The sequence below is a fragment of the Phoxinus phoxinus genome, assembly GCF_949152265.1.
Source record: "Phoxinus phoxinus genome assembly, chromosome: 24".
Classification (NCBI taxonomy): Eukaryota; Metazoa; Chordata; class Actinopteri; order Cypriniformes; family Leuciscidae; genus Phoxinus; species Phoxinus phoxinus.
The window spans coordinates 12828237-12854564 of record NC_136899.1 but is presented as its reverse complement, the minus strand read 5'-3'; the positions used below and the strand labels follow the sequence as shown (position 1 = coordinate 12854564).

Here is a 26328-nt window from a genome sequence, read left to right as displayed (position 1 = left end):
TACCCTCAAAACGGTGTTTCTGTCATAAGTCAGAGCAATGACCGTAATAATAGCCTGCTGTTTTATTTTTCTTCTACATTTGTTGTTCTTCTTTAACTAAAACAAACTGGTTAATATTGGTCATCATGCATATTCTATAGCCTATGCCATTTGACTTAGGGGTGGTAACGTAAATACCCTGAACAACTCTTTGTTGTATCGTAAAATAAAGGAGAGTAAGGCTTCTATTAAAACTTTGCAAAGAAAAGAGTCGCAATTAGCAGAATGTTTTTAACTGAGTAGGCCTGTCTGTATGGTGAAATGTTAGAAAGCTTAATTTAGCCTATATGAAATTAAATGAAAAAACAATAACACTCCCATTTATTGCAGAACTATTGATATCGCATCAGTTTGGGGACATATTTGAACAAACAGCCTATGAAATAAAACATTTTACTTTACAAAGTGTATAATTATAGATAGATTAGGCCTATATCAATAATTATATAGTGAAGTGTGTTAAGGAATAGACTATTTCACGTAGCCTAAACGAAATAAATCAATAAATAGCATAAATAAATACGAAAGTATTTTAGCAGGGGGGAAATGCGAGGATCTCACCATTCATTCAGTCATTTTTCTTGCTGACAAAAAGATTAAAAAACATAATAAAACAACAGTTTATGAAACAACTTTTTTTATGAAGCACACGGGTTGTAGCTCGGAAATTTGATATAACTAAGACTAAATTCGTTCCGAAATAACTGTTTAATTAATTAATTAATTAATTAGGGCTAATTAATTATTTTTTTACTGACCATCACAATGATGTGCGACTGAACGTTTCGACAGCAGCTATCTGACAATCACCAAAAAAAAAAAAACAAGAAAAGAAGAGCAAAGATTAAGATAAATTTGATTAAAATATCTAGCCATGCCACAATATCAAATAAATTGGCTAAAGTTAATTGTCACGGATTTGTGCAGACAATTTATGCAGACATTTTCTCTAAACTGAAAAGTAGGCTATTGTGTATCGTGTTTCGGACCTATCTAATTGGATTATCTATTTTATAAAATTGGACCATTAGGCTAGCCTATACTTCAAAAATCTTGAACGCAAAGAGACAAAAATAATTCTGTTTACAGCTAGGCCTATATACATGTAAAATATTTTGTTTCTAGTTTCTTACATTTCTAAACATCTATGATATGTTAACGTGTTATTTTATAGGCTATAGGCTACGAATTAATGTTTTTATCTATTCAGTGCTGATGGTCACTTGTAGAAAATAACTGATAAGATCATTTGAAATTAGCCACTACACAAAATAAATTCCAATTAAATATCTTACCGGATGTCCTACGAGAAATATGAGTTATTTGTGTTTTAAAGAACGCATCAGTGTTCTGAAAAACCTATGTGACGTCAATAACTTTTTAATAGCCATTAGTGAAAAACCTTTTTACGCTCAAATAGGCTAATGATTAGGTAATAGAACAGAAATGGTTTTGACAAACAAAATCGGCATAATAGCTGTAAACGCGTAGGCTATAGGCTATCATAAAAAAAAAAAAAAAATATATATATATAAGCCAAATTAAAATTTCGGTTGTTATAGGCTATTGGAAATATAATTTTGGGAAATTTTAGATTTATTTTCACGTAGCCTAGGCTACTGTAGGCTATTTTCATGGTGTAGCCTAGTCTATTTATGTAAAGTTCTAAAGTTTCGCTCAAAACAAATAGGCTACCATTTTATTTAAGACCTCTTATAACCATCTTCCAAAAGTGACTTCGGCAACTGATTAACAGAGCTACTGTCGCTCATTGAGCGTGTCGAGTGGACGCATAGCTACAGAATAAAAATTGCAAGGTGTGTAGGTAAAAGCGGTAGCCTATAGCCTATTGAATTTGTTGATTCAAAGCACGGAAGCAGCGGTAAGACAGAACCGAGCTTGCCAGCCTAGCCTACTAGAGTTCAACCTCCACACGAATCATTCTAATATAATTTGAAATATAAGGTTATACAGCAAAATAAATGGGCTGCTTGCACGTGTAGCCAGAATGACAAAGGGTTACAGGAGAGTGTTTTATCCTATTTAGACATCAGGCAGTAGTGGAAATAGGCTACGGAGAGATCTCGCCAGAGATGTTGTCAGCCATATTATGTGAGGATTTTTGTTGTCCGGGTTATATGGAAATAACATGATGAAATAATGTAAACAGCGAGTAATGCGCGCGTCGCGTCTCTGCTCTCCGACAATTCAAGTCCTGAGATCAGCTGACGTGACGCGCTCATGTGACCAAGGCTATCTGCGGCTCAAAATGGAGTTGTCGGAATCAGTGATGAAAGGGCTTCAAACGCTGGCCGATCCAAATGTGTTCGACCTGAAATCATATACGATATTCACAGAGCTCGTATTCGACAGTCTGGTCTCGCCTCGATGCGAAAGTGTTCTAGGTAAGATGGTTGAGGTTTTTCTTTGTGCTGCATTACTTCCGGTTCTTTCCACACAAGAAGGAAGTCGCGCTGCGCTGTCTTTTTCTGATGTTATTTTCTAAGGATTGTCATATCTAGCCCATAAGGACTGACAGACTGTGATCGTCATCCGTGCTCGCGGTGTGCCTATTGTTTTAAGTCCAGTACATCAATGATCCCTCTGCTTAGCCGTAGCTATTAGCTGCTATGGTGTGATGACCAACACTGCATTCTTTTTCTTTAAGAACTGAATGAATGTATAAGGTCTCGTGAACATTTAGTTCATTATGGTCAAACGCATGCCTGTTGTGGCCTGCATTGTCTTTCGTCTTAGTAAAAAGTGAAGTAGGCTAACGTTATATCATCTGCGCTAGCTATCCGCTATATTTTCGTCTCTTTTTTTTCCGCTTAACGTTACTCTCTCGCGCTCTCAGTTTGTAGCCCCAATTCTATGTGATTAGTTGGTATGACAAATTATTGTACATTTGTATCGCCAAAAGCATTGTGAGCATAACATGGTTCAGTTCCAAACAACGCAAGCACGCAATAGCCTACCCCCCTCTCTCTCTCTCTGGCGCGCGCGCACGCACGTAGTTACAACAGCTTTTCTTGAGAGCAATGTTTCATCTATCGCAGGTCACCCAGAATTGAAGCACATTGATCAGACAACCCTGAAACACTGTCATACTGCGGCAACGACCTTCATTCTGGAAGGAGCAAAGCAAAATGCAGATAAATCAACAATTAGGTAACATGTTCCGAAATCTTCTGAAGATAAAATAAACTGTTCAGCACTTCTTCTTCTTCTTCTTCTTCTTTTTCACTTTTTCATTCTGAAAATATCGTGTGCTCTTTTAGCTCGTGTCTTGAAGATGCCAGGTTCCAGATCGAAAGAGTGGACTTATTGTATACTTCACTCCAGGTAATGTTTTGTATCAAAATGCTAATCTAAATGCTATTAAAGTGCAGTTGCATTGCAGTAAATAAAATGTTTCTTTTCTTTTAGAAAAACAAAACAAATTTGGAATATTTGTTGTCAAGGTGAGAAATATTATTATGTAGCCTAAATATTTATACTGCTATAATAATACTGCTACCCACGCATTTATTTATTGGAAATTATACTCCTTTATGTTCGTCACATAACCATATTGAGTATCTTCCGATTCACAGAGTGTTATGAATCATGCAAAATCTGACCGCAGCCATAAGCGGTTATTTATTAATTAAAATTGCTTTATTGTTTCTCAGCATTGATACATGTCCTCCCCATATAACTGATGCTGCATGGCGTCTTGAGTATTGTATAAAGGTAGGCTACGTTGTTTCTTTGAGTTAGTCAGCGCTGACAGTATTATAGCCTAGGCTATCTCATAATCATTGTTTCTCTCGGCAGAATAGTCATTTACATAAAGTCAATCAGCCGTCATACCTGATTTCTTTGAACACCGAGGTATGTAATTCCAGATAGCTACATATACAAATATGTCCAGTAAATTTTTCTTTTCTTCACTTTGAATAAACTCTGGTTACTTTTGCAGAGGGGTGGCGCTTCTTCGGAAATTAATTTTAGTTGCACCATGGAGCAACTTCAGGTATTTATTTTAAACGATTTGCAAACTAATTTGCATAATTAGTATGTTTTATCCTAAATTAATTCATTATAAAAAAACAAGTAAACATAACATGACCTTCAGCCTAGATCGTTGATCAAGTTTTTTTTCTAAAGGTCTGGGTTGCTTTTATTTGGCAATATTTGAGCCACGTCTGCATGTTATTTCATTAACATCCATATGTGTAGCATATAACCTACGGTATCCTACAGTGTTGCTGCATTCCTGGTCTAAAGAAACATACAGACGATAAATTGCAATAAATTATTTAACATTTCTGTATAATTATTTTTGACAGTTAATTGATAGGCTATAACCCGTTAATTCAAAGCTGTAGGCCTATACCTGATTATTTTCAACAATGTCAGCGTTGGGTTTCTGCATCTGGAAAAGCCAATTTTATTATCTTAGTCATTACACAGATGCCTGTGTTTGTCGTAGGGGTGACACAAAGGTGAATTGTCGAAAGATCAAGTCATAAAATTCTCATGCACTCAATCATCGTCACATCACTTAACAAATATCTTGCTGTTGACCAACAAGTTTAGCGGACCGATTCCGAAGCCAAAAAGGTTGCCGCAGCGTGAAAATAAATGTATGACGAACCCGGTGTGTTCTATCTGTGATCACGATTGACTGATTGACGTTGCTGTATGTTCAATAAAAGAGCAGTCACTCCACATATCATTCACACACTGTCAAAACTAAGCTGTTTTCTAATTTGAGAGTGTAAATCCATGTGTGGTAACTTGCATAAAACTGTTTTTCAGAGGATTTTGTAGGTTTATTGTTAGCCTACAAAGAGTTTGAGAAGTTTACGATGTCAACCAACTGATCATCTTTAAATGAAAGCGTGATTTGGCACTAAGAAGACAACAGCATGACAGATACAAGACTCGCAATATCTCATTGTTGCAGCGAATGTAATTTTATGTTTAGCTCAGATATAGAAATAACCTGTGAAATAAATCATTGTAGCCTAATTAACATATCAGTGCCTTTGCTGGTGGATAATCTGGATTGTTTGAACTGTTTAGGATTTGGTTGGAAAAATGAAGGACGCAGCAAAAAGTCTCGAGAGGGCATCCCAGTCTTGATTCCTGGATTCCTGAATGTCCTTTGGATGCCGAGGTTTAACGAGGCAAATTGTCTTTCTTTCAGGACGCAGCGCTCCAGTTTTTTTCTTGATGAATTATTCTCGCATATAGGCTAGGCTACTATCGAATAGGCCTATAATGCTGTAACTTTTTTTCTTCATAAAATCCATAATAAAAATACGTTGATATGAGCAAACATGCCTTTGTGTAATTATGTATAGAGCTCAGTCTGCTGTCTTTCTTGATAAACGCATGTTTTCGAAGAAATCGACATTTCTCGCAAGTGTCTGACCTGGATGGTAGGCAACTGATAGGCTACAAATAAGGCATATTGACTATAAATTGTTTAGGTGAGGACCAGGTTTTTATTGGACTCAATCCTGATACGGATGTTGTGCGATATATAGGCTATCCTATATCATTGAGTTTGTAGAAGCAAAATAACCAACGCTAGCTCCCGACCATAAGTTGATTATAGGCTATTTTGTATGCATCTGCATCACATTCACCACCATGAATTAATTCAGAATGGGCTGTCGGGTTAGGTTGGCTACGATATGTTTTTAACATGTGATAGGCTAATAAATGAATTGCTTTCTCAACACATTTGCGCTATTTAGTTTGACCATATTTGTCTATGAATAGATGATATATGCCTATGTGACTCGGGTTTTATGTAAGTTGATCTTGCCTCCGTTATGAATCACATTCTCCAAAGCTGTTGACAGAGAGAGATAATTTTGCAGACAAATGTGGCAAACGGTTCAAAGCCGACCTACAAGAACCTATCCGGCTGTTGTGTAAACCTAACGAGCTGGACCACAGTCAAACAGACTTTGAAACGCAATTCTTTGTTATATGCTGAACGCGAGCAGCGCTGAATACACCGACACATATTCCCAGGCCACCCTTAAGGAATTAGATCACGTGATGCACGGGGCGGTCGAACTACAAGCCATTTTGGGGACGGTGTCAGTTTCCACTGAACCATCAGCGCAGCATTTTTCAAAGAGAAGACTGAAGGAGCTAGCCTAGAGAAAACGCACAGCAGCCCGGCCGTTTTACTAGCGGGAGGTCTAAATACAAGACCGCTTACAAGATTTAGAACCGAGCACGGCACACACATCGACAACCGGACATTTTCTATTTTTTTTTTATTATTGAAATGCGCCCTGCTCCACCGTTCTCTTATTGCAATTGACAGCGTCTGCAGCCCTTTTCAAGATGGCCGCTTGGCTCGTATTCATTTTCTACTGAACGACTTCTAACTTTCATTGTCTAACCACCTCCAGGCTCGACTATTCACTCCAGCTCAGTAAGGTATGTGTTCTTCGATATCTTACCTTACCAATGTCAAATTTCAGACTGAGTACTCAAAATGCATCTGTGTTTTGTGAGTGTAAAATGGAGACGTGTGTTAGAGTGGATGCGGGAACTGACAGCCTCGCGTACGCAACATTGTCTCAGTCTCTCCGCGTGGTTGTAGATTTGAGTTAATTTATCTAATACTATTGTGTCCTGTCTGCGCGAATGATTCTCATTTTGTTGGAGGATTATCAGTTATTGCCATCATCATGTTTGCTTGGTGTTTCTGGCTTAAATGGAATGGTTTAGTTATTAATGAATCCTGATGTGCACGCGAAATCTGGTAGAGACGGGTCGTCTGTTCATGTGAGGCTAAATTCTAAAGGATTTTCCGATTGTTGTCACATTGAGCAGTTATCTAATTTTATAGATATGCGATCTGTATTATGTTTACGACCGGACAAACTCGGTATTTTGCTGAATTGTACCTATTTGTGTGTTTTCTTAACTTAAATTTACATGGTAGGCTAACCTAAACTTGTCCTGTTGTCGGATGCACAGGACAAAGCTTTCAGTGGTTGACAGCAATCATTCACTACACGGAAGATATGTGGTTGATAAAACAGCCTATTTATGAACTCAGGTAGGCTACTTATCTAACGTATTTAAAATGTTTTTTTAGTGGTTTCTTTCATTTATCCAACTTAACCGAAGAATGCTGCTTTAGCTTACACAAGGTTTGTATGGATCCTATATCAGTTTGTTGGACTTTGACAAAGCACATTTGTCTACTATAGCCTACTCTACCATTTAGATTTAAAAAAAAATATTTAAACTCAAGAATTAGGCTAGTTATCCCTTTATATAGGCTACTCTGCGGAAGCCTTGCTTTGTGTTGTCATGTAAAGAAAAATGTATTTTAATATTGGACTTTGTTGGCGGGTTGTTTCAGAATGTGTTTTTTAAATATTATTAACTTGCGCACTTCTTGATTTAGAAGCGGCAGCCTTAAGACTTGGTGAATCATTTTGCATAGACTAACTTCCCTGACTCCCTGAAGTTGTGAATGTCAGAGCTAAATCTATAAGTGACGTGTTAGAATATTGATTACTTTAACCCGGTCTGTCATCATTCTGATTACATCGAAATAGGCCAGACAGATATTTGTAAACTCTGCACTTTCTCACGAGGCACAATTCATGTATAAGGGTCGTTTCCTTCTTTTGACAGTTACTTATTCTAGGCTTGTAGCCTATCACCACCATCACCAGAATGCTCGTCTCAGCGTTCAGAATGTTTGTGGTTTTGTTTTTAGCTATAACCAACCGAAACGCTTGCACTAAGAATAAGAACTCATCGTTTCTGTTTGACTGGTGGATGTTTCACTAAATAAATGTTAGCCGCCGAACGCCTTTATTTATTTAATAAGAAAGGGCACAGGTCAGCATAAAAAAATAATTAAAAATCCTCTGTAGACCGATCTTGGTTTGAAAGCTGTCTTATGGACTATTTAGCCTAGGCTACTATTCATAATTTTTATTTATGTATTGATATCCTCTCGCGTGGAGTAACATCACTATGTCGGTTGCTTAAAGTTTTTTTGCTCTCGCTCGAGCAGTTTTGTGTCCGATGGCTTGATTTGTCACTGTCACATGGCAATGCATGATTACAGCAAGTAGGCTAACATTGCTCAATTATCCTTCATAACGTATTCTATAAGAATGAGCTTATACAGGTTACTTTGCTTCATCCAGCACGAGTTTGAGAAGTTTCACGTTCATCATTATGTGTTCTGTTTGAAGTTCTTGGTTACTCTGGTCGTTTCTCATTGTTGTGAACTCTCTCAGCACTTTATAGTCTTGTCTTCGGCTATCAGTGAATGTCCCGACGTAATAATGTGTTTCAAAAACAGGATTAATGAACAGTAGGCTATCAACGTATGACGATAGTCATGATGTCAAACGGGTAGCCTATTAGTTTAATGCAAGGTGCATTCATTGGCAATGGGCGATTGCAAGATTAGTGCAGGAGGGAGAGACTGTCAAGGCAAAAAATAAAGCTAATAAAGGTAATAAAGCTTTCTTTCGTTTATTTCAGCTCTTCATGCTAGGTCTTAAGATGTATTTTGGAAGGCCGTTATAGCATAACATGCACTCTATCATATAGGATAGGCTTTATTTAATCGGCGGGATTTCGGTTTTAAATCAAAATTGGCGCTTTCGTTTTCTACGAGGAATGTTCCATTTCAGCTGCTTGGTACGTTACCATGTAAATCAGCTTTAGTTGCTATAGAAACCGTAAGAAGTGTTCATTTAGAATCTCATGAAGCGTTATAGCCGGTGAGTTGTGCAGTGAACTGTCATGTCGTGTTTGGTGAATCTGACTTTGCAGCGATGTATCGATCGCTTTACATCGCACTTGTGCGGTTCTACTGCACCGAAGACCCATGTTTAGGAGATGACCTAACATTTTTAATGGTTGTTAAGCGATTGTTTATTGCCCCAATTCCGTTATTACCTGCATATGTAGGCTATAGCCTACGCAACAGTCCACACAAATAAAAATGTTAGCCTCTCAGCTGATTGAGTAGTCATAATTTTCACTCTGGCTTAGCTGCAAACCTTTGTTCATCTTATTGTGATGTCCTTGCAGGCTCTTTTCCATCCCATGACGATGCATCGTACAACAAGGATCAAGATTACAGAGCTCAATCCCCATTTGATGTGCGTCTTATGTGGTGGATATTTCATAGATGCAACAACAATCATAGAATGCTTGCACTCATGTAAGTAGGCTATATGAGATGTGCTGCACTATTTTCTGTGGTTATATTTGAATATCATGCAACATAGATAATGTGTCTTATCCCGTGATATTTCTCTGATCCTCAGTTTGTAAAATGTGCATCGTCCGGTACCTGGAAACCAGTAAATACTGTCCCATATGTGATGTGCAGGTCCACAAAACAAAGCCACTTCTCAATATTCGGTAACCTTTAAAGTCTGTACTACTTAGTAATAGTAATAATTAATACTGATTTGCAAGCATAATCACCATCCTGTTTCTTTTTTATCTGAAGTTGTGTATTTAGCATATTCTTTTTATTGTGGGTGCCTTTTAATAATTAAGAAATAACATTTAAGTCGGTCGCAACCGGACTGTCTAAATTGCATTAAAAAACCCTGACCTTTACCTGATCAACATCTACCCTTCCTCCCTCAGGTCTGACAAAACTCTACAGGACATTGTGTACAAGTTGGTTCCTGGTCTTTTCAAAAGTAAGTCAGGCACTGTATAAGATTGTAATTATTTTCTGTATTAGTCACTTGCTTGATCCGGAAATGTCAGTGTCCTTGTTGCATGTGTAACATACTTACTGTAATAAATTATGCATAATTAGATGCAACTAACCCTAAACCAAACCCTAACCCTATAATAAGTACATGTTGTTAATTAACTCACTCAGTACTTAAATGTATAATTACACTGTAACAAGGACACCTTAAAATAAAGTGTAACCGAAATGTTGTTTTCTGTGCAGATGAAATGAAGCGTAGAAGAGATTTTTATGCTGAACACCCGTCTGTTGATGGTAAGTATTGAAAACAAGTTTGTTGAACTGTTCAGGTAACTGTTTGAACAATGGCTGTGTAGTCTAATTATTGACATTTGTTTAAATTAAAGCCACTATTCTTCTTTCATTTTATTTCAAAGCTGCAAATGGATCAAATGAGGATCGAGGGGAAGTTGCTGACGAAGACAAGCGAATCATCACGGATGATGAGATAATCAGTCTGTCTATTGAGTTTTTTGATCAAAGGTATATTTTTTTTATTGTCAGTGATTCTGTTATAAAAGTTGTAAAAGTGTGTAACATAGCCTTTTTTTTAAATAGCCTTTCTGCTATAGTGTTAAACAAATGATAAAGATATTTGATTAAAAAAATTGACAAGTTATAATTTAGCGCTTTTTTTTTCCTTTCTTTTTTTCTTCTTTTTTTTTTTTTAAAATTATACGATTTATTGTTTAGGGCCCAACAGCAAGGCTGCACAGATGAGAGGCAAAATGAAGAGGTAATTAAGATCTGGAATATTGATTCTTATTTTTAAAAAAAGTTTTTGAAGTTGCTAAAAAAAAAAAAAATCTGTGATAATGGTGATTGCACCAATAAAGCTTATCTGAATAAAGTATTTGTGTTAAAACAGGTTAATAATAAAAGATACTTACAATGCCCTGCTGCCATGACTGTGATGCATTTGAGGAAATTTCTGAGAAGCAAAATGGATATACCTCCTACTTTCCAGGTAATGTGATCAATGTTATTGTGGATGTAGTTTAATTTGCAAAAGAGTTTCAGGCCTTTTTAACCTTTAGTAGTTTGTTACCGATATTACAGTAATGCAGTCCAGTGTTTCATTGCATTTAGAATAAAGAGGGTATTAAGATGGTATTTGTTATAATTTTCTGATTTTGCATATTGCAGTGTGATTTTTGGTGCTTGTTTTTAATATTATTGTTCTAATAGATTGAAGTTATGTATGAGGATGAGCCTTTGAAGGATTATTACACATTAATGGACATTGCCTACATCTACACATGGAGAAGAGTAAGTTCTCAAATATTTTTTTAGTGTTAAATCTAGTACTAACTGTGACTTTAACTCCATTTTAAAACTCTCAGCATTCTCGGTTGCTCAGCATCCGGTGTTAAATGATAAAGTGTCTGTTATTCTCACACATTACATAGAATGGACCACTGCCTCTGAAATACCGTGTGCGGCCCAGCTGTAAAAAAATGAAGATTACCCACCCGCAAGATGGCGTGAACAGCACAAACCGCTCTGAAAGCGACTCAGCCAGCGACAAGGCCAGCAGTCCCGCTGGAGTCCCATCCACATCCTCACCACTACCGAGTCCAAGCACACTGGTTCAGCCTTCACAGCCTCATTTCAGCCATGTTTCCAACCCTATTAACGGCACGACGATGACAAGCCCAAATCGACAGTTCAGCTTTGGCAACAAAGTGCGAAAGACAGCGCTGAACGGATCTTCCACATCGTCGGGATGAGAAGGGGACTACACGATAAAGCCAACGCCAGACATAATCCAGCTATTTCCATGCCAACGTAGTGTCATGTAGAGCCATTCTTTTTGTCATTATTATCAGTATATTATACATGTAACTTTAACGTAGTGGAAATGACGCGCTTCTTTCTACACACATTGCTGGATTTTCTAAGTTTGTGTGAGAACATTAGAGGCCCATTTGATTGCAAAGTGGAGCACAGAGCAACGGTTGCGGCATTTTCAGAATGCAGAAATGACTGAATTATACCTTTTTATATATTTTTACTCTTGGTCTACATTTTCCCTAAACAAATTGCGTTATCTGTTGCTTGTATTTTACATGTGTATTATAATGTTCTTTAAAAGCATGATTTAAAAAAAAAAACATTTACTTTTGATTATAGTTTGCCTTTTCTGGGGTAGTTAGGCTACTGAACATTCCTGGTATATTCTTGCCTTTAATATATCAAAGAAAGGCATATAGCCTATATAGTTCAAATTTAAATGACAAAAGACTATATTAGAACTGCGTGTTCAAAGGGATACAGAAATGCAACTTTTAAGTTCTACTCGGCTTAATAATTTTTATTAGAAGTTCTTGGGAATTCAAGTTTAGTTTTTGCAGTTATTGTACGATATGTTCCACTGTGCTGGATCTGGCCGTCAGGTTGGTCTCGGGGTCATGCTCAAGTCCTGTAGGCCTATAGCATGCACACATCTTTCAGACTGCTTTTCAAGCTATTGCATACACGAATTTGTCATTAGACAAACAGCCACTGTTATACCCCCAACTTATCCTTCAAGATTTTGATGTCTTCAGTGTTCATTGTCTTATTGGTCGATTGTAGACTATTGACAGCTATTGTATTGTGACTGTTGCACAGTATAAAACATCTAAATAAACATTTTACACTTTCAAATCGCCTTGCGTTTTAATGCTGCTTCGAATCAGCTGAAGAGAAATCTATAAATACCAAAAGTATTCATGCATTAGGCACTTTAACATCCGAATAAACGTATTCGGATTTCGAATTATGTAAAATAAGTAGCTATATGCCTATTATGGTGCAAAACTTTTAAAGTTGACAATAAGCTTCAAGAAATAACCATCAAAGTGGTTATAATGGTATTATAGTAGGCCTACAGAACAGCCGTTTATTTATTTTTTGCATAGAGCCAAAAAGGCAGATACGTCCATAGCGCGGATGAACATATTACATGCTCGTGCGATATAGCTGATAGGCTATCTGGTAAACTTATGACTAAATCTATTTGACCGGTTTCAAAGTCTGTTGTGACGAAGGTATTTAGAGGCATGTGCAACAAACTTCTCCAGTTGTGGCTTAAACAACTTATAGCCTGTGTACAATTTACCTAGTCACACTGGTCGTTAGAAATGGAAAGTCTGTCGGGGAATCTCTCCGTGACGTGAAGGAAACACTGTCACTACTTTTTGTACTAAATTACATTTGCACTTACACAGAGGTAATGAAAGCTGTTTATTAACGGGGTAGGGTAGCCTATGTGGTTCATCTATTATTTATATTTTAGTTGACAGGTCAATTAATCTGGTCGTCGATCTGGTCTTATTCCGTGCATGTTGGGACTTGATTTAATTCTGTCAAGGTACCGTTTTGAACAGGATTATGGCTTTTATTTATTTATTTTGGGCAATCCATAGCTACAAAACTTGGTAACAATTTATTTTGCAGCTGTGTTACACGGTAGGCCTACATAAGTAATTAATTACTATAAATTGTGCTTAATTACATGCAGCCTAAGTACAATCTTAATTATTATTACTCAGCACTTAAATGTATAAATACACTAACACGGACACCTTAAAATAAAGTGTAACCCCAAAAACTTTTTACTTTTGACGTAAGGCTAGCCATTGGTCAAGTCGAAAAATCAAGACACCTTTAAAAAATCCCTACAAATGATGTTGACTGAAATTAATTTGTTAGGAGGGAATTTAGAGGTGGAAATGAGCAAAGCCAAGTGGACATTGTTTCTTCAATAGGCTATAATATGCTCGCTTTGCCTTGCCTTGGCTGATGTCATGGTGAACCCTAAAGAAAAAAATACAGGCCTACTTGTTATTTTAAATTCAACAGTATAAGTATTGCTTCATGAGAGCCTATCTGTGTCAGAAATGACATTAAAGTGAATACATAAACGCTTCAGTCTTGAGCTGGCGTATAAAGGCCCGATTTGTCAGGGTTTTTCATAAAGCCATAGCCTAATGGTCCAGATAACAACCTTGACAAGCTTAGATTTTTTTTACTATTTTAGGCCTATATAGGCTAACTATATACAAAATATTTTCTTATAGGTTACGCAATGTGCACAGTAGGCTACTAAACTAAAAAGGGGTCAGGACATTTTTTTTATGTTTAATGCAGCCATGACAGGGCAGAGTGCGTGTAACGTTAGGCTACAACTACAGTCGACAACAAGCAATTATTAAAGGTATTCGGGAAATTATGAACTATTTGGTAACCAGCTCAAATGACCATCTTATTAAAGTGAAAGCAATTAAACCGTAAAAACAACTTTTAAGTGAACAAGCACGCACGGAAAGTTAGTATCCACGTTAGTATCGACGAAAGACTCTTTTTTCCCCACACATAATCACGAACCAGCAGGCAGTAGTGTATTTACTATTCTAAAACTTCTTTAACGAAAATACGAATGTGAAGACTAGTAATTACTACTAAATATCACTGCTGCTGTGACTGCAGTTGTCTCTGCGGTAACGTTAACCGTGTAGACACGAATGTGAGGGCAGCTGTTCGATCTCGCAGCTGCTCTCCCCCGATTTGACACCGTTCTTGAATCCTGTTTAACACCCCAAACTAATTAGGGATTAATTAACCTGCATTCGGCACTTATCCTGATTTGAACAGATATGCGTGTTTAAGCACGAAACATTAGAAGAACATTGACAGCAAGCTCACCGAACGAACGAGATGCCTATCACTTCCGGTTTGTTGCCAAGACAACAGTTGAACGCCTCCTCTAAACTCAAAGTCGCAACAAACGCTGTTTCCTAATGGAAGTTTAAACGCACAGTTTGTCGCATCCACGCAGCTTTTTCTCGTTTTTGCTCCGATTTAGGATACTGATAAAACAATGAGTCAACGGCAGGTTTTACAAGGTGAGGAAGTCAGATCCGTTGAAGGATTATACACGTTCAAAATGTTAATGTGATGATAAACTCGCTCAGATCATTAAAATCACTGGGGTTAACGTTACTTACTTTTCTTACTTTTGCAGTTTGTTTGTTGACATTTGCCATCGACTCGTCTTATATGCTTGTCTATGTTTAACTTAAACTACTGTCAGTAATTTGCCCTATCAGCAAACCCAAATTTGTAAAACGAGATTATTATAATAATATGAATTATTATTATTATTATTATGCAGTGTTTGAGCAGTACCAGAAGGCAAGAACACAATTTGTGCAAACTGTAGCAGATCTTGCATCAAGACCACAAAATACTGAAGCACTTCAAAATGCTGGTGAGTGTCTGAAATATTTATTTTGTGGGGGAAAAAAATAGGTAAGTTTTGTGCATGAAGAATGGTATGGTATTTGCTTATAATGGAAATCATTTTTCAACTGATATAATTTACTTTTCCTGGGTAATATTAATTACAAGTGAGCTTAAAGACATTCAATGTGAATTATAACATGGGCTGTATTTTTTGAAAATGTTTTGTAACAAATTCATCTAACTCAACTCAACTCTTACAAAACACGTTAACAAGTTACGTTTTTAATTAATAAGGAATGCATATACAGTAGCTCATCATTTTATATATTTTATTATATGATTTGAACCTTTGAAAGTATATCCTCCCCTCATCTGCTCTCAAGTGTCTTTCCACTCCTGTTTTCTCCCCTGCACAAATGTGCTCACTCTCTCTGGCTTAGGTGTAATGTCCCTTTTGAGGCCTCTCCTTTTGGATGCAGTCCCAACTATTCAGCAGACAGCAGCCCTGGCTCTCGGAAGGCTTGCCAACTATAACGATGACCTGGCTGAGGCTGTAGTAAAGGGAGACATTCTTCCTCAGCTTGTGTACTCCCTGGCTGAGCAAAACGTGAGTTTCTTTAGTTGAGCCGTTCAGTTTTCATTTAAATAAATAGGTTTGCCTTAAGGCGTCAGACTTTCATGCCTAAATTTGCTTTTGCACAATGCAAAAACTTTTCAATGTCAGCCAGGCAAACCATGTTTTTGCAATTTACAGTTTAGTTCATATATTTTTGCACTTTTCTCATTTAATACTTGCTTTTAAATGAGTTGTGATAAGCATAAAGTCAATTCTTTATTTGAATTATATGACTTTAAACAGTAACATGACTGTGAGCAAGAATAAAGGTACTAAACATGTATTGTTTAATTATAAAAATGTAAAGTGCATGGTTGTGCATCAACTCCAGATCTCTGATCACATTTTTTGATTTTTGATCACATGGTTTGACTCCTGGCAAACTCTCGGATCATTGTCCAGATTCCAGAATAACCCAGCAGAAGAAAAAAAACTAAAAAGTTATGACCCAAAGCTTTTACTCCAAAACTTTCTGTTAGATTACTGTTACACTGTCAGAGAGGCTTCATTATAAGTACAGTATAGTATACACTCCACCAAAGTAATTTTTTATCTAATTGAATTGTATAGAATGTGATATATGGACTTACTGTTTGTTTAACGGGATTGTTCACCCAAGAAATGAAAATTCTGTCATCATTTACTCACCCTCAAGTTGTTCCAAACCTGTTCCAAACCTTCTTTCTTCTGCTGAACACAAAGGCAGTTTTGCTGGTGATTCATGAACATTCTAGTGTATTTATTGTTCAATTGCTTTGTCCTTTTCCTCTGGATTACTGGGATATGAATGACACAGCGATTCTATAAGAAAGCAGCTGCATTCGTTCTTCGGGCTGTTGCTAAGCACTCCCCTGAGCTGGCCCAGGCCGTGGTGGACTGTGGAGCACTGGACGCTCTTGTCGTCTCCTTGGAGGAGTTTGACCCTGGGGTCAAAGAGGCTGCGGCATGGGCAATAAGCTACATTGCCAGGCATAATGCACGTGAGTTTGCTTCAAAAAGGGTTTGCTTTTTTTAGTTCTTTCTTACAACTTGTCAGTGTTCGTTTTGTTGTTCATCTTCTCTCCTGGTGTGCAGAGCTGTCTCAGGCAGTGGTTGATGCCGGAGTTGTGCCTCTGCTTGTGTTATGCATCCAAGAGCCTGAAATTGCCCTGAAGAGGGTTGCTGCTTCCGCTTTGAGCGACATAGCCAAGCACTCCCCAGAGCTGTCTCAAACCGTGGTGGACACAGGGGCAATCGCCCACCTAGCACAGATGATCCTAAACCCAGATGCCAAATTAAAGGTGACAGTCTACACTCTTAAAAATAAAGGTTCTGAAAGGGGGGGTTCGCAGCAGTGCCATAGAATAACTATTTGGGGTTCCTCAAAGTACCTTTTTAAAAGAACCATCTTAATGTGAAGAACAGGTAAAACCTTAGGGTCCTTATTAGCATGCATATTACTTGGATATTGGCTGTTTTTTAGTACTTATAAAGCACATACTAATGCCTTGTTCTGCATGACCATATTCTATATCACTTAATCCCACCCAATACCTAAACTTAGCAACTACCTTACTATTAATAAGCAGTAATTAGTAGTTTACTGAGGCAAAAGTCATAGTTAATAGTTAGTTAATAGTGAGAATCGGACCCTGATCTAAAGTTTGACCAGAGAACATTTTAATAATCTAGAGAACCTTTTTCCACTATACAGAACCTTTTGTCTAATTGAAAGGTTCCATGGATGTTAAAGGTTCCTCATGGAACCACTAATGCCAATAAAGGTTCTTTATTTTTTAAGAGTGTGCAGAAATTGAAATCAATGACATGCATTTTCAATAAGGCTTTTTACTCTTGAAATAGTTAACCCTGGGTCATTCTTAACCCAGGAGAAACAAAATCCTTATCTTGAATCCTTATCTTGCATTTCACACTGCTCATATTTTAGCCGGGCTTAACAATTAATTCTGGGCATTTATAAACTGATGGTTCACACTTTACATTCCTAAACCCTTTGTTAATGTTCTTAATTGCATATTTGTGTTGTCAGTGACATTGATTGGATGAGTCGGTACACAACCTGTTTAGATAACTAGCGTTGTCCAACCTCATATTATACATTGCCGACTATCAATTCAATATATATCTTCTTAACTCCAATTTATACACCAACAATAACTCAATTTTTCCCTCAAATGCTGAAGTTTACAACACGCAATGTTTATATGATCATCAAAAGCTTGTGAATATGATGCATCTGATTGGTTGTCTGTTGCTAACCATCTAGGCATAAACATTTAATCACAATTTAACACTTTACATGCTTGGCACCGCAATGCAGGGTTAAACTGATGCTATCCCGGCTCCAGAGCATGGTTTTATATCCCGGGGTAAAAAGCAGTGCTAACCCCGCTTCTAACTGCAAGGGGGTAACTTTCCTCTACCTGGGGTTTAGAACAACGCTAACCCCAGGGTTAACCACAGTGTGAAAAGCCGTATGACTTAAATTGACAGTAGGCTTCATTTTTACTCTTTGCAGAGGCAGGTTTTTTCAGCTCTCAGTCAAATCGCCAAGCATTCCGTGGACGTAGCCGAGATGGTGGTGGAGGCCGAGATATTCCCCGCTGCGCTGGTTTGCCTAAAGGACCCTGATGAATACGTTCGGAAGAATGTCGCCACTCTTATTCGGGAAATCACAAAACACACCCCAGAAGTACCTACCACATACATAACATACCCACTAAATTATTTCAAGATGCTTGGGTAACTTTGGAATCTCTACTTTGTCAGCTCTTTGACACCCCCTGTTTAAATAATATGGTGTGAGGCAGCTAGTCTGTAAACCATGGAGAATGTGGGTCTGTTATTTATCACCAGTGCAACACAGGAAACAGACAATTGGTAACCACATAGTCATTGCATCACCACTTTTTTTTCACCTGCCCAAAACGGTTTTGCTTTTCTGATCTGCCTGGCTAATTGTTTATCATTATGTCACACTGACTTGTGTGTTTGATTGTGTGCATTGTTTGTTTCCTACTCAGCTGTCTCAGATAATAGTGAATATGGGGGGCGTAGCAGCTGTGATTGACTACCTCGGGGACTCCAAAGGGAATGTTCGCCTGCCTGGGATCATGATGCTGGGCTATGTGGCTGCACACTCTGAGAACTTAGCCATGGCTGTGATTGTATCTAAAGTCTGTTATAACATCCTTTCTTAAGATTACATGTAAAACTTTAATTTGACTACATATACTGTTCAAAATTTTGGGGTCAGTAAGATTTAAGAAAAGAAAAAGAAAAAAGAAATGCATTTTTGATCAAAGGTGACCATTAAGACTTACATTGTTACAAAAATATTTATTTAAAGTATATTTTGTTCTTTTGAACCTTCTATTAATCAAATAATAATTCATGGTTTCCACAAACATGTTACAGTCATAATATTTCTTGAGCAGAAAATCAGCATATTAGAAGGATTTCTGAATGATCATGTGACACTGAATACTGGAGTAATGATGCTGAAAATATAGCTTTGCCATCACATGAATAAATTACATTTTAAAATATATTAAAATAGAAATCTGTTATTTTAAATTTATTTCACAATATTACTGTTTCATTGTATTTTTGATCAAATAAATGCTTGGTGAACTTCTTTCAAAAATAAAAAAAAATCTTCCCGACCCTAAACTTGTGACCAGTAGTGTAGTTCTCTCATAATACTGATTATGATCACATTTGATTCTCCACTTCTGTAGGGAGTGCCACAGTTGGCTATTTGTCTGGAAGAGGAGCAAGACGACCACCTCAAAGCAGTCACAGCTTGGGCGTTTGGCCAGATTGGCCGACACACACCTGAACATGCACGAGCTGTTGCTGTGGCCAATGCGTTCCCTAAACTCCTAAATCTCTATTTGGACACTGAAAGTTCTGAAGACCTGCAGGTCAAGGTGAGCAATGGTCCATTAGTAAAGTAACTGTTTTTTACCAATATCATTCATTTTTTAGTAACTCTTGCCTCTTCTTTGCTTTGTTCACATACTCAAAAAAGGCCAAGAAGGCTTTGAAGAGCATCCTTCAAAAGTGCACTTATCTACCAGCACTGGAGCCTCTTCTCTATGAAGCTCCCAGCAACATTCTTAAACATGTCATCTGCCAGTTCAGCAAGGTAGCGGGAACTTACTGTTTTCATTAACATATTTTATGAATGCATTCGTTAATGACAATGAGAACTGTTTAAGGAGCTTTTCTATTTCCTCCACATCTTAAAGGTTCTTCCTCATGACAGTAAGGCACGGCGCTTGTTTGTTACCAGTGGTGGTCTGAAGAAAGTGCAGGAGATCAAAGCAGAACCTGGTTCTGCAATTCAGGAATATATCAATGCAATCAACAGCTGCTACCCTGAGGAGATTGTCAGGTTCATGAATATTTATGCGAATAATAAACAGCACCAAATATTGTTACACTAAACATGCTTTTATAATGCTGTAAACCCTTAGATTGAATATGCTGTATGATTTTTGGTGTTCCACTGATCGTCCTTTCTTTCACAGGTATTATTCCCCTGGTTACTCCGAGACCTTGCTGGAAAGGATTGAAAGCTATCAGCCAGTGTGATCATGTGCACTTTCTTTACTGAAACACTATGGATGTTCTACTTTTTAAAAAGTGAACTTGTGAAAAATAAAAAGTGAAAAGTTGCCATATAGCAATTTCAATATAAACAAAATCTCTATTAAAATGCAGGATTTAGTTTGTTATTTGATGTGATTATTAATTCAGATATTTGCTGTTTTTGATCAACAGCCAAGTCTTTATATTTTATATTTCATGATACATAAATAAATAAAAATCCTTGGTCAATCATAATTGTTATATACAAAAATAAAATCTATTGATTTATTATGAACCAGACACTTCCATTTAATTATCAGGGTATTAAAAGTAGTTGATTATCATTTAAATGCTTGTAAATTTTGTGCAACCATTTGAGGCTACCTGATTATTAAGACACATTTTTAGGTGTTGCGTGAATGACCCTAGATTCAGGCTTTTTTGCATTGTACCTTGAAAATACCTTAAATACCTTTAAGTTCATAGATTTAAGAGTGCTCTAAAGCAGGGATTTTCAAACTTGGGTCCAGGGACCCCCATGGGGCCAAATTGGAGTGTTAGGGAGTCTGTTAAAAAGCATAGTGAAAAGAAATACAAAAAATAATAATAATAATAATACATTTTAAAATAAATAGCATAAATAAATAAAACATTGATTAAAATAAACAAATAACATAAAATATATAACAGTATGTTACGAATGTGGAACATTACAAATGTAACATAGACTAAATATTTTTCACTTTTGCACATATGTATAGTCTAATATTAATTTTCACAGTATAAATGTATTTTCTACACATGAAAATATATAGCTGTCTTTTACATTTTAGTATGAGGGGCCCTTGAGTCGCACCAGGATGATCATATTTAAGGGTCCATGGCATCTATGAAAACCCATCCTCTTTCTAAATTAAAATAGCCTATTCGTAGAGTGCTAAACGCATCGCTAGCTGACAGAATCACCTGCAGGACAACCGCAAAACTACACCCAAGTTTATCAGTACAGTTATTACTCACTTATTACTTATTTTATGCCTTTATTTAATCAATAAAGTGGGATGGTTTGTAACCACGTAGTTTGTACAAAAAAAGAGGTGACATTGTTTCAGGCAAGTGAAGGCAATTCAGAGGATGGTCCAAATAAATACTTTGCACTTGCAGTCTTGTTAAAAATAGGGGCGAGAACATAGCCTATCAATGAAGAGAATATCATGTCGTTCATGAGAACAGGTGCCGAATTTCTTCTCCCTGCCAAAGCATTTTCATCCACTTCTACAACCCACTCTTCCTCCGCCTTGACACCCACCGCACCACAAGGTCGTGAAGCATTGCGGTCTCCGTTATTAGGGAGCAATAAGAGCAGACCGCTCAATTTCACTCGGCAGTAGCCCAACACGATGGACCTCGTTCGTTAGATTTAATAGGCTACCTTTGTCATTGCAGGATCACTCACACACAGGACCGCTGCCTCCATGTCTATGGGTTGGCCCTTGAAGCTTGCATTGCACACCCCTTGAATCTGTGAAAATAAAAGATTGCAAAAGGACATCAGATGAACAGATCAGCTGTTGTGTCAAAGTTCTGAACAAACGACTCGCACAATTATAATTTCATAGATAACTAGGATTTTTTTAAGATAATAAAAAGAGGCCCTAATAACGAGCGATTGAAATGTTAACACGTCCTGAACAGACAACGCCATAAAAATGCGCGTATGCGCGTTGTTAAATCATTTTTAGGAAACACCCATGTAACGAACGTTTGTAGGTAATATCGGGAACGATATCTGTCATCATTATAGAGAAACGGGGCCCCCATGAGATTTAATTTCCATGGGTAATTATGAATTCACTGGTTATCGCCCCCTGCTGTCTGGTTTATGCATAACTGTACAGATTAAAGAACAGCTGTTAAACATATGCCACCCCATGCTTTGTTTATTGTTTCCTCTTCTGAAGTCAATCAGATTACTTTTTCATTTGACACTGTTTTGTCATGTCTCCATCCCACAGCTTTATTGCCCTTGATTATGAAATCAGAATGCCAGATCACTTCGTGAATGTAAAATATACAAAACTATAGGCCTAGGGCATAATTTGTTTTTTATTTAGTCGGAAATAGTAGGACTTTCAACTGAAATATAATAGAAATATTATAATTTTCATATTCTCTAAGGTACGACATGCATTGACAGTTATTTATTTACAGTTAAGTCTGACTTGCCTGCATTACCGTAAGGTTGGAAAAAACGTAGCCATATCTGTTGTGGCATCGTTCTTTCAGCCACTACCACATGCCCAAGAAACGGAAGAAGCCTTGAAATAATTAAGCCATATACGCTTGAGGCTTTTAAATGAGAAGGCTATACCCACAAACCTTCGTGTGCACCAGACTGCAAGCTGTATGCGTAGATTCAGTGCAAAACCGACACTGCAAGTTTGTCTTTATGCCTCTTTCATTTCAGACCATATGACATGAGGACAGGGCAGGACTTCGGGTGCTGGGGGCCCCTGGGCTTGAGTTTATGTTTGGGCCCTACTTGCGCTACAAAATAAATATGCTTTGAGGTTCTTAGAACAATTAATATGAAACATGCCTATAGTCAAAGTTTAGTGGTAGGCTAATATTAAGTAGTCATCATAATCAGTGGTTAAAGTGGGATTTGGCAGGTGAGGGAACCTATTTTGTGTAGGTGCAACAGGGAAAAATTACTCAACCGTGGGACAACATATTGAATATCGTTGTATAGCAATACTTTTTGGGACAAGAGTGTTACCATGGTGTACAGTAGCTATGCACACCAGTCCACATTACTACCCCTCCCACAGTTCCACCCACAGACACAGGCATTCAACCTTCTTCAAGCTTTGGAATTTGAAAATGTCTGTTTTTAAATGTTAAAAGTAATTTTAAATAATACAAATTATAGGCTGCGTTTAACGCAGTTGGTGTAATTGGCAGATGTTCCCTTGGGCATCATGCGCTGTGGAAACGCGTCAAAGCATATGCAGCTATAGCGCACGTAGGTGCTTTTGAATGAATATTTAATGTCGATATACAATGGTTACTGTAATTCTGCTATTGATATATCTTCGTAAGACTGCCGACCCTATATAGAACAGTGGCAAAGGAAAATAAATGTCCGGCGAATATCGAACCTAAAACTAACTTTACCGCGCTCAACCACCGTGAGTGCATTTTATGTAGGCTATATGCCTATTCCTGTTTGTGATGGCAATGGAGAGAGCGCTCAAAACTCTCCAGAGCACATAATTTAGTGAAAAAAATTATATTATAGAAAGTATCATTCTCAGTAAAGCAATGAGATATATGATAATTTATCCAGATGTTTCTAAATGTGCGCTCTTTTGGACTAAAAGCATATTGAAGCTGTTAAGTAGCCGATCGCAATGGAGCAGATGGATCAACACGCATGTTATTCTTTGTGAAATAAAGATAAATATCAGGTTGTACCGTTTGATTATGGCCTCGAAGCTCTCAGTCGGAGGATATTAAGGCCCGGGTATTTTATCCCGTGCTCCCCTCCGTCTTTCAAACTACTCTGTGAGCGCGGAAAGACGCGTGTGGCGCGTGCGTGCGCACTAAAGTGTATTGGATTTTGTTTTCAAGTGCTCAAGTCACTACTTTGGGCTGATTATAGCCCTCGCTCGCACATGGCCAGACAGTGGAAATACGGCTAATCATTTCTGGATATCTGGCATACAAGTTAACCGAACAAAACAAACAAATGAAAACTGGTAAGGGAGGGGGCCCCCTACTGGGCAGGGCCCATGGGCTGCAGCCCAGTCAAGCCCAATGGTAAGTCCGGCCTTGCATGAGGATGTCTCAGATTTTTAAAAAAAATACTTTCTTGACTAAAAAGTGTTTAATAGTCTACTCTACCCAAGCATTCAAAAATTATCCAGCTCTTGTGTATATTAGGCCTTATTGTGCCCCTTAAACGTTGATAGCGACTTCAACGAACATTCATCCGTTAATAAAGTTAATATTAGAAAAATTAAAGTTAATTGTCAAACAAATATATTGCCTCGGCCAACCTCATAAACTTTTTGGGGCTTAATCTGCATGAAACATATAAATGCTTATGTCTTGTAGCTGATTTATTTTTTATAAAATCTGTCCCAATTCACTTTGTACACGGAGTGAACTGTTATTTTGTAGGCTAATATGTTTGGTTGATTTTTTAGGCTAACTGTTGAAACAGGTCTACCATGTTTTATTTAACTTTTTTTTTAAATGAACGTATTTTAATAATGAATACATTTTTTTTATTGCATTTGTTTTTCGTTAAAGTTTTATTTTTGTTTATTTATCTTTTTTTAAATTAATTTAAGCCTATAAATATCAAAATATCAATGTATTGTCTTATAGGCCTATGACTTTTAAGTATAGGGCCTATAGGCTAGCCTTTTGAGTTAGCCTACTTTTATAAATTAATATAATTGTTGAACACATATAATCGACTGGGAGGGTTTTCAAATAGGAAATTATTTGAAACAACAAAAGATAAGTTCATAAGAAATGTGCTCAGGCTATTGTCGATTTGTTTGCCGTATCTAAGTAGCCTAACACACAAGGGGGCGCGAATCACCCACACACCCTAAGCAAAAACCACATCTTATTTAATGTGTAATTGTCTATAGCACGAGAGATTACTCTCAGTGGAAGCTAGTTTTATTCAACCCCGTCATCCATTGTGCCCTTGGGCGTCAATGACCCTGCCGTCAATGGTCCACTTCAGCTCTCATTCATCACCGAGGAACATGGATACGTGAAGTGGCAGGCTCTTTTTTCTCAGGGGGATGTAGCCGTTGGCTTGGTCAGCACTTGTCGTTCTGTTGTGGGTCACACACAATGTGTTCATGTCTCACCTATAAATGTATATTTCTCAATAATCCTGACGTGGTCCTTCTCGGAAAAGACTTTGAAGCCAAAAACATCACGTGATCAGTCAGACTTTGTGAGACTCAACAGGCTCTAATTCATCTCACATTCTCACATCCTCTGTCTTAGGCTGACCAGCCTACACAATTTCTCATAATGCAAATATTTTAGCAACTGCATACGGTGAGCAAGCGACACTGCCTTGAGAGAAATATTGTGCATGTTATGTTTCGGGATTTATGCGAGTATCTCCACCAGTTTCATCTCATGAACAAATGTTTTGGAGTATTTTAGATTATTTATAGATAGTTTTTTAGTTGTGCCTTCTCTCATTCTATTCAGTTTCCAGTTTGAATAAGAGCATATGTGTCATATAGGCGTTGTTTATCCTGTGTGAAACTTGCATTCATTGTTCTTTGCATGAGAAGCTGAATTTGCATTGTGAAGGTGTAATGCTCACTTGTGAAAAACCTTCCAAGGAATCAAAAGTAGAAAAGAACGGGATCTATCTTAATGGTCAGCACCCAGCTGAGGATTTTAACAAAAACTATGCAAATTATTCATGAAGTTCCCTGGTCTCTTCAAATGCATGCTTAACAGATTGTGATCAGAGATATATTTTAGAATTTTAAATAGCTATACAATTGAAATAAAAACAGTGGAAGATTATCATAAAATACGATAAATTCATACAATAAAAAGAAAAAAAAATGTTGCCGTCATTAGGGATCCCTGGCTGAAGGCATAAGAATGCAATCGATCATTGGAACGGCAACTGTCAATCAAGACCTGACACGCCTCCTTTTCACCTGTTCACTGACACTTAAACGAGACAAAGAAATCGTTCGCGATAACGGCGAGAGACATTCCAAATGATAAGATGTTTCTGTTCTGTTGGACCGTATTTTGTTTGCTTATTTTTGCTCTCATGCATGTTAAGGGAAACTCGGGATATGGTATGTAGCAACTCGGAAATTGCACGTGACAAATAAGGTCTTGATGAAACTCTTACACGTAGATTTGTTTATAGCCTAATATCAAATTACACTTCTTACAGCTGTTCAATGGTACCTTGGATTTAACAACTGTAGCTCATTGGAAAACCATCAAGAATCGAAGCGTCCACTATCCAAGCCATCTTTTAGTGAAGGGTAAGAGTCCTTTT

At 37.4% G+C, this 26328-nt stretch overlaps 3 protein-coding genes across 3 annotated transcripts; all 3 read left to right on the top strand.

Moving 5' to 3' along the window:
* The first annotated feature begins 2249 nt into the window (after window positions 1-2249).
* commd3 (COMM domain containing 3) lies at window positions 2250-5365 on the top strand. The gene is made up of 8 exons (XM_079601942.1): window positions 2250-2444; window positions 3099-3210; window positions 3321-3384; window positions 3469-3503; window positions 3714-3774; window positions 3859-3915; window positions 4004-4057; window positions 5113-5365. Exons 1-8 carry the CDS (start codon window positions 2309-2311, stop codon window positions 5170-5172), a joined length of 579 nt encoding a protein of 192 aa, XP_079458068.1. The 5' UTR covers window positions 2250-2308; the 3' UTR covers window positions 5173-5365.
* Window positions 5366-5520: 155 nt separating this feature from the next.
* bmi1a (bmi1 polycomb ring finger oncogene 1a) lies at window positions 5521-12466 on the top strand. Its single transcript, XM_079601941.1, has 10 exons — window positions 5521-6492; window positions 9130-9262; window positions 9369-9465; window positions 9700-9755; window positions 10019-10069; window positions 10192-10297; window positions 10508-10550; window positions 10683-10781; window positions 11003-11083; window positions 11224-12466. Exons 2-10 carry the CDS (start codon window positions 9145-9147, stop codon window positions 11542-11544), a joined length of 972 nt encoding a protein of 323 aa, XP_079458067.1. The 5' UTR covers window positions 5521-6492; window positions 9130-9144; the 3' UTR covers window positions 11545-12466.
* Window positions 12467-14489: 2023 nt separating this feature from the next.
* On the top strand, window positions 14490-20664 carry spag6 (sperm associated antigen 6). The gene is made up of 11 exons (XM_079601463.1): window positions 14490-14703; window positions 14973-15068; window positions 15484-15650; window positions 16456-16639; window positions 16734-16939; window positions 18178-18351; window positions 18683-18835; window positions 19400-19591; window positions 19693-19809; window positions 19913-20058; window positions 20195-20664. Exons 1-11 carry the CDS (start codon window positions 14679-14681, stop codon window positions 20256-20258), a joined length of 1524 nt encoding a protein of 507 aa, XP_079457589.1. The 5' UTR covers window positions 14490-14678; the 3' UTR covers window positions 20259-20664.
* The last annotated feature ends 5664 nt before the right edge of the window (window positions 20665-26328 follow it).

Bases quoted from the DNA above. Each gene is read 5' to 3' on its own strand.
- commd3 (XM_079601942.1), top strand. From the start codon at position 2,309: ATGGAGTTGTCGGAATCAGTGATGAAAGGGCTTCAAACGCTGGCCGAT. The intron at 3,385-3,468 runs GTAATGTTTTGT...CTTTTCTTTTAG, and splicing joins TATTGTATACTTCACTCCAG to AAAAACAAAACAAATTTGGA. The intron at 3,504-3,713 runs GTGAGAAATATT...ATTGTTTCTCAG, and splicing joins TTGGAATATTTGTTGTCAAG to CATTGATACATGTCCTCCCC.
- bmi1a (XM_079601941.1), top strand. From the start codon at position 9,145: ATGACGATGCATCGTACAACAAGGATCAAGATTACAGAGCTCAATCCC. The intron at 9,756-10,018 runs GTAAGTCAGGCA...TTTTCTGTGCAG, and splicing joins GGTTCCTGGTCTTTTCAAAA to ATGAAATGAAGCGTAGAAGA. The intron at 10,782-11,002 runs GTAATGTGATCA...TTGTTCTAATAG, and splicing joins ATATACCTCCTACTTTCCAG to ATTGAAGTTATGTATGAGGA.
- spag6 (XM_079601463.1), top strand. From the start codon at position 14,679: ATGAGTCAACGGCAGGTTTTACAAG. The intron at 18,836-19,399 runs GTCTGTTATAAC...CCACTTCTGTAG, and splicing joins TGGCTGTGATTGTATCTAAA to GGAGTGCCACAGTTGGCTAT. The intron at 20,059-20,194 runs GTTCATGAATAT...TTTCTTTCACAG, and splicing joins TACCCTGAGGAGATTGTCAG to GTATTATTCCCCTGGTTACT.